Source organism: Gigantopelta aegis, chromosome 8, assembly GCF_016097555.1.
Source record: "Gigantopelta aegis isolate Gae_Host chromosome 8, Gae_host_genome, whole genome shotgun sequence".
Classification (NCBI taxonomy): Eukaryota; Metazoa; Mollusca; class Gastropoda; order Neomphalida; family Peltospiridae; genus Gigantopelta; species Gigantopelta aegis.
In genome coordinates, this window is record NC_054706.1 from 45,142,176 (window position 1) to 45,150,736 (window position 8,561).

General features: G+C 43.0%; 1 protein-coding gene across 1 annotated transcript; it reads right to left on the minus strand.

Moving 5' to 3' along the window:
* Positions 1-453: 453 nt before the first annotated feature.
* Positions 454-8,561, minus strand: LOC121379133 (E3 ubiquitin-protein ligase TRIM56-like). Its single transcript, XM_041507619.1, has 2 exons — positions 7,751-8,561; positions 454-664 (listed from the first exon to the last, which is right to left on the minus strand). Exons 1-2 carry the CDS (start codon positions 8,524-8,526, stop codon positions 454-456), a joined length of 987 nt encoding a protein of 328 aa, XP_041363553.1. The 5' UTR covers positions 8,527-8,561.

The window sequence follows — 8,561 nt, forward strand, 5'->3', positions numbered from 1 at the left end:
CTAGTCTGGCAGCCCCATTCACAGGTATAATTATAACCACATGGTATTCCTTGTCAACTTTACATGTGTCACCATTTGTATTGATGTCCTTGTACAAATATCCTTTCTTCAACATGTGGAACTTCTTTTGAACTATACTGAAGGGGTGTTCGTTGTCATACATATGTAGAGAACCACCGACTCCATACTTCTGTAACTGTTCGATTGTCACTGGTATGTTATATATTTTGCGCTTCGTTGTTTTGTCTATCTCGAATAGGTACAGTTCAAGCGACTCATTACCTAGAGTTATCCACACATTTGGGGTTTCACTGAAACTCAAAGAGTGTATCCATTTTCTGTTGAATTCGAATTTTCTTCTTAAGTTTAGTATATAGATTTCATAAAATGGCGGAATAACATCGGTGATAATATCGTTGACGCAGCAGTTCACAGCCTCCATACGAGCAGCATCTACAGATCGGATATGTGGAATTTTTGACAATTCATGGTCGCAATGTAATGCAACCAAATGTCCCTTCTCAATTTCAGTCTTCCTTTCATCTCGTCGTCTGTAGTGATGACGTCACTATCTAGTCCTTCTTCCAAGATGGCGCCTGCATAGTCAATCTGACCCTGAAGAAACCTCTGTCTTTCTATCAATGGACAGGATTCTTTTGAGAATGTCAGTAGTATCAGGGCCTGTATAGAGTCATGACCTACTTTCCGTGACCTTGACCTACTTTCCGTGACCTTGATGACGTCACGTGACCTCGTCCTACTGGCCCTGACCTACTTAGACCGGCCCCTGACCTACTTAGTCTAGTCCTGACCTATTTAGCCCGATCCGTCGTACTTAGCAACGCCCGTGCTATCCTGTCTGTGGGAAGTGTAGGATCCCTTGCTACTAATGGGAAACTGTAGCGGGTTTCCTCTCTAAAACTGTCCAAAAGTATGTTTCACATCCAATAGGCAATGATTCATAAATCGAGTGCTCTAGTGGTGTCGTTAACCTACCACTTCTAAGGACTCTGCCCGACGCGAGGTAGTGTATTTATTTTTAGCGCCCTGAATGATGAATGGTTATCACTGTTTACATCCGGGAAGCGGTGGTATCTTGTGTTGGCAGTCTCTAAATAAAATACTCTTCGGAACTAGAAGTTACATTCTTAAAGATGTGAAATAAGAAATGATTTAAATGGTGTAAAATAGAATTCTCGTTCTACGCTATCTGATAGCGCATTCACAAGATTATTATGAACTGACCTATTTTGTCACTTCATTCCGCGCTTCGCCGCTCGCACATATAACGGTTTAAATGACAGATTTTGTTGATGTCTCGGTAGCTCAGTCGTTAGCGTAGTCGACTTTAGCGTGAAAGGTACGTCGTTCGTATCTCATGTGGGGAAATTATGTTTTTCTATTATTTTTAAAACAAAATAATAATTTATAGTTTGTTTTTATTTTACTTATTTACTTACTTATTTATTTGTTTATTTATTTATTATGTTACGATTTTTTTTCAAGCATCCTCTAATAACCCTGTGGGGACGGGACGTAGCTCAGTGTTCCCTTGATGTGGGTCAGTCTGGTATATATCCAGCCAATGCTCCACAACTGGACAACGGTATGTACTATCCTGTCTGTGGGATGGTGTAGGATCTCTTGTTGCTAATCGGAAGAGTAGCCCATGCAGTGGCGACAGCGGGTTTTCTCAATCAATATCTGTGTGGTCCTTAACCATATGTCCGTATAACCGTAAATACAATGTGTTGAGTGCGTCGTTAAATAAAACATTTCTTTCTTTCTTGTATAACCATAAATAAAATATATTGAGTAAATAAAACATTTCCTTCCTCGTAAAATAAAGATTAATTGAACACAAATATTTTATTTTGTTTTAGCCATAGGAAAAGAAAGACATATTTGTCTCGAAGAAAGGAATGTTTGTTAAGAAGAAAGGCATATGTGTTGAGGAGAAGAAAGGAATATTTGTTAAGGAGAAGAAAGGAATATTTGTTAAGGAGAAGAAAGGAATGTGTGTGTGTGTGTGTGTGTGTGTGTGTGTGTGTGTGTGTGTGTGAGAGAAAGAGAGTGAAACATCCCCAGCCCATTGCTTTGAAGAAAGAACGCGTGACTGCAACTGAACGCTCCGACCTAAACTATGATCTTTTAGATGCATTTTAAGCACAAGTATTTCCCTAGAGTACAAGCCTTTTTACAGGGCCTTTTTAATTACCAAATGGGTAAATACAGTGGTCGATCTAGGATCGATCCCCGTCGGTGGCCCATTAAGCTATAGCCAACTAGTGTATTATGTCTGGTATATCAAAGATCGTGGTATGTTCTGTCTTGTACACACAGCTCTTGCTACTATAAAGTAGCGGTAGTAATATCCAATCACAAATCTAGTCATAGAGTAAAAAACACAAAAAACAAATGCAATGTTTTGGTTTTTCATTTATTTCTAAATTACAAATCACTGACACATATATAAAATGGACACACACTGGGTTACATCGAGAGGCCTTAAGGGCTACATGTGAATAATATGAGTGTTCATTTCTCTTCATCATCGTCGTCCTCCTCATCGTCGGTATCGTCGTCGTTTTGTTCATCCAAATATTCGCCGATCCATGAACGATACTGATTTAATTTAGAACGAATCTGTGGTCTCACATCTTTGTCTGGATTCACAAACTGTAAAATTTTTCTGGTGTTGGGACCTTTGTCAAAGTAATGCATATAGGTCAGAAAGCGAGAGTACGTGTCTTTAAATAACTTCCATTGCAATGTCTTCATGTTTCTTTCAATGGCATCTTGGGACATGTTTTTTTTCTTCGTAGCGTTTCCTCTTGCTTTCGATATAGTCATGATTGATGTCGAATTCACGTTCCACCATGAGACGAATGCCTTCGTTTTCCAGGTCGGGCGACGGCTCTTCTTCTTTTTCATTTCCCTTTTCGCACGTTTTCACGTGTCGCTGCAAGTCGCTTCCGTCTTTAAAGACCAGACCACACGTATCGCAAGACTGCATCCTCTTGACTTTTTTCAGATAGGGTTCTACCTCATCATCTTCTTCGTCGTCACTTTCGTAAGCGGGTATGCCTGGTAGTTTTCTCTTGAATGCGTTTCTTTGCATGATTTGCATGTAGAGCTCTTTCTTCGTCGGTGGCTGCAACTCTTCCGAGACATTCGCCGTTACGTTCGTGCTTTTATACCATTCGGACGGCCCCGTCTCTAAACCATTAGGCCGAAGACGCCAATGTTCGGGTGTGGTCGGTTTCAAGTCCACCAAGAGATATCCGTAGGGCCTATGGGTAGCTTCCTCAAACCGCTGCATGAAATGACGAGTATTTCCAGGATACATCTGCTGTGCCAAGGTTAGGACTTGCTGCTTGTCGATGGGGTTGTTAAACAGTGCCAGGTAATGACAGTTTCTTCTCTGTGTCGGGTCCTTGCTGTGATACAAGTTCTGGTTGATGGCAATCACAGAGAGGTTTCTGTGGTGACTTCCTTCCGTGAACAGGTCGGTGATGCGAGGGTCTTTTCCAGTTGTAGACATCAAGTCGTCCAACACGATGAGATTTCTGACTCTGGGATCCAAATAACGATCCTTTTCCAAATTATCGGGTATACCTTGAACAAATTTCACTCGAGCAACCATTTTGATCGTATCATAGAGGGGTTGCCATCGTTTGTAGAGCCAGATGATGCGCTGGGGAGGCGGGTGGATTTTACCATCCCTTAGCAGTTTGTACAACAAAACTGTCTTTCCACACGACGTGGGTCCCGACACGATCATGGTGAACGGATGTAACAATCTTAGGGGCTGCTGCTGCTGCTGCTGCTGCTGTGGTGGTGGTGGTGGTGGCTGCTGCTGTGGTGGTGGTGGTGGTGGTGGTGGTGGTGGTGGTGGCTGCTGCTGCTGCTGCTGTGGTGGTGGTGGTGGTGGTGGTGGTGGTGGTGGTGGCTGCTGCTGTGGTGGTGGTGGTGGTGGTGGTAGACCTTTAGCATGTTTTTGTTGAAAATGTCTTAACATGGCGTCTCTCCTCGAGAATGTGAAACCACATTCTGAACATGTGCTCTGCATGACGACTCTAAATGAAATGACGATATCTGACCCACACAGTTCCTTTTATAGCTTATTTAGAAATGCTTCTGCAGTTTCGGGGCTTTCCAGCCCGTACCACTTTGTTGTTGTTTCCGTTTCAGATCGGCCTTGGCTTGTTCCACTACTTGCTGCGTTGGGGAGACCATGACAACATTGGGTGCCGGGGGTTTGTTCTGTTCTTCTTTTTCTTTTTTCCACGTGGGGTCGTAGAGTTCTAGGCATCGATCCACACTGTACATGATCTGACTTTGCCCACCACGTTGAATTTCGAAGTGCGGCTGAAGTTTGCCTTCTGCCTGCAGTTTATAGAAACGGGTCCACTTGTCCACGTTTGGAACGTACAACTTGTATTGGTCTGACATGTTGCTCCTCTGTAGGTTCTATCTCAAATGATGATGGTTTGTGACAGACATCCTATTTGTAGAGATCCTGCATATCTCCAGCTATCCGTGACCACTGACCATACGGTTTTTGCTTTCATCTGATCCAGGTGACTGTCGTTCAAAATGAAGGCTAACAAAGGGGTGTTTTGTTTCAATATACGTTTTCTAGTTCTATTCATGACGGAAGGTGATACGAGCATTTTCATCATGTTCAGATATTCATTGTTAGACTGTAAAAATCGACGTTTCTGTCCTGCTCCGACGTGAATACGTCCGTCCAGCAACCCTTGAACGATCGCCACCAAGGCCAACATTTGTTCTTCATTCATATCTTTCAGTAATCCCAAAGTCATATGGTAATCGTGAATATTCGTCATCAGTTTTAAATAATTGTAATGTTTTAGAACGTATTCAGCCATGTTTCAAAACCAAAAAGGCTGCGGCTTTATATGTAGTGTCACCGTCACTGGTCCTGTAATAAATGAAGCTGAATTGCCATCTGCGTCCTGTATATAGATGTCCACGATCTGCACATCTTCCAGTCTCAGGGGTATGTAATGGTACTGAGGAAACACAAAATATTTTTCCTTTTTATTCCCTGTCAAACAGATGCGTCTCAGCAAGGGCTCCTTTCTTTCTCCAACGTGTGAGCTGTAGCAGATGTTGGAACACACGTAAATGTCACGACAGTCTGATTTTCTCGAGACGTCCCAGTTCTGAATGGTGATTTCGGTGGCTGCTACCACCCACTTTTTACCGAGATGTAGTCGGTCATACAGATTGACTCGAAACGACCAGTGTGTGTTGTCGGGAAAGTAAGACGTACTGTCTGTACTTCGAATGGTAATGTACTTATCCATGGTGCTTATTCGTTTTGATCTTGGGATTTGGCAGCAAATAACCCAAGCTACTGCTGAGTAGTGCTGTCCACAAGTTTGAATTACCTCGACCGAGAGACAAGTTGATGATACACGTAATCACCACCACATATATGATGATGATTTGAGAGAAAAATACCGTTTCCGATTTGGCCACACGTTTACCAAAAAATGTCCAGGTATCACCCGAATGACTTCTTGACAGAGGTTGTGTCTCTACAATTTCTTCCATGATAATGAAAAGTCAAACATGTGCTGAGGTCTTTTATACTGTCTGATATCGAACAACGTCTGCTTCTGGAATCCACGAATTGTACTTCTTAGGCCAGTGAAGCCATTTCACCAACACTTCTTTCTGTTTGTTCCGTATTCTCCTTTTCACAATGTCTTGGATACGGTACAGTTGATCAGGATTCTCAGTCACCTTCTGAAGTTCAGCTGCATAGAATGTCCCTTCGATGGCGTCACCACCCCAGTCCTTTAATTTGTACACATCTTTACCTTGAGACCAGTACCTTTTCTCAATGGTAAATATTTCGCCAGACCATTTCTCTTGGTATTCCCGATCAAAGGTGCCCCGAAGATGACTGACTCGTACTTTATCACCTATGTTAAATGTAAACTTCTTTTTGTGGATTGCCTTTTTAGGTTTGATCAGGTACTGAGACAGACGGACCTCTACTTCGTTCGTTTGGTTGACACTGGCTGGTGTTTGACCTAACATTCGATGCTTGGTGTGGTTATAGCTATAGACGACCTTCTCTAGGACATCCATGTATTTGTAAGTAAAGTTTTTTAACATGTAGCGATAGAGACGCATTTTGATGGTCTTAATGACCCGTTCGGCATAACTTGCTTTGGTTTCATTTAGAGCAAACAGCTGCGTTATGCCTTGCGACTTCAGCAATGCTTTGACCTTATGGTTCTTGTATTCTGACCCTGAATCGGACTGAAACAGCTTGGGTTTTCTGGACTCTGATTTCCAGAATTCTATCAAAGTCTCTACCACGTCGTTCCCCGTTTTCGACTTGAGTGGTAGCACCCACAAGTACCTGGAGAACAGGTCAATGATCATCATGAGGTATCTCACCCCGTCATTGTATTTAGCCAAACTGATCATATCCATTAGATCAGATTGCCAGTGACTGTCTAACCCTTCCACAACATAGGTATTACGTGGAAACTTTCGCCTCACTTGATGTGTCATGGTATAGGTCTCTTGACCTTTCAACTATGATTTAATACGTGTCAGAGGAATGTTAAATTTACCCTCTGCTTTAACAGCTTGATACAGTTTACTAGGACCTGCATAACTCCCAGGGTGCTTTGCATCGTAGTAAATAGACTCTAGGTACCTTTCCCACCGAGACATGGTTCTCAACTGACATACGTGTCACAAAGTCATGCTATTTATAAATAACAAAAGGATACAACACACAATTTTATTACTAAACAACAAAAATGTAGTACATAAAATATATGACAAAACATAGTGACAAAAACACGTGTCTCACACGTGTTTGAAACAGTTAATGTCTGAACACATTATTCACAAGGGGACATCTCGGGGACAGTCTGTAATGTTCCATCACTGGGTCGTCCATTCTCTGCCATCGGTAGGCGCGTAGTCCACAACAGTAACAGACGACGGCATCGTGATCCCCTGTGTAGAAGAAACCGGCCCTGGCGAGCTCTCTCGGTTTCTGGCGTAACTGTATGGGCCACCACCCAAATGTCTGCATCCGTGTGTAGACGTGGCGCATTTCGGGACGATGGCAGAACAGGTAACGTCTCGAACAGCAGTCTTCATCATCCCAGGCAGCGTCTGTGTCACGGGCGGCATCTGTTTGATCCACGGCTTCTGTGATTTCACCATCTTCATCCATATTGTCACAGGCAGCATCCGTTTGATCCATGAAATGTTCTTCTGGTTTGGTAGCCACTCTTTTGATCGTATGTCTTTCTGAACATTTGCAGACCAAGATGTCGTCCTCGTCGCTACTGTTGCTGCTACTACTAAGACTGCTCGAATATCCCGATGCCATCTTCTTCGTTCCAGATAGAGTGCAACAAGACACAATGTCAGAATCATAAAACACGTCTGTTCTCTAGTAAAACGAACGTATATCTGGTCGTTTTCGGCGAGCGAATGACAATGAAACCGTATCTAGCCTTTTTATACTCTTTCGTGCCACTCTAAGTAGGTCAGGGGCCGGTGTAAGTAGGTCAGGGTCGGGTCAGTAGGACGTTGCACACGGCACAGTAGTCCGTGACGTCATCAAGGTCAAGGCCAGTCTAAGTAGGTCAGGGCCAGTAGGACGAGGTCACGTGACGTCATCAAGGTCAAGGTCACGGAAAGTAGGTCATGACTCTATACAGGCCCTGATACTACTAATGTCTCTTTATTTACCTCTTCTATATCTGCCAGTTTATTTATTACATTTTCGGGAGACTTCATCAGGGACTTAGATAATGTATTTAATTCTCTTTGTGTGTGTTCAATATTTATTGATATTTCATTGCTGGTGTGCTTTATCTGTTGATAGGTTTCGTCAGTTTCTTTCTTGTATTTTTCTAGTTTTACTTTCGTTTTCGTCAGACTGGTTCGAGCCTGTTTGACAACATCGGAAATATCTTTGGTTTTGTGACCTTCGTGATTCGTTAGTTTGCAGTCTCGACAAATCACTTTGCCACACGGCATACAGAAAAATCTCAACTTTTCTTCGTTGTGTTTTTCACAAAACTTCTGTATTGACAGAAGAGGAATGCCTGCACCTGATTCACCTAAATTTATTAACATGTGGAATCTGGTAGAGGGCAGAGTTTGGTGACATTTTGTACACGATTCACACAGTAGTATTTCACACTCACGACACGAGTGAGTCGCTTGCTGCTCACACACCCCACAGCACTCACCCCCACCGTGGACTTGCTTCTCCGCCCTCGCCGCTATATAGAAGTTAGTCTGAAAGCCCGCCACTCCCTTCTCGGGTAAGGTCACTTGATATCGACACAGAGGACACGGGAACTGACCGTCCTTGGATGATGACGACACAGACTTTTGTAGACATTCCAGACAGAACGTGTGGAAACATGGCAGAAGCTTTGGATCTCTAAACTTTTCAGTACAAATACTGCACACTTCAGAGCTGACGTTTGAGGCCGTTGCCATATTTCTAGTTTCACTTCCTACTTGTTACATCATGC

Coding starts and splice junctions, on each gene's coding strand:
- LOC121379133 (XM_041507619.1), bottom strand. CDS start 8,526: ATGGCAACGGCCTCAAACGTCAGCTCTGAAGTGTGCAGTATTTGTACT. Junction 665..7,750: donor GAAGAGGTAAATAAAGAGAC/ATTAGTAGTATC, acceptor GATACTACTGAC/ATTCTCAAAAGAATCCTGTC.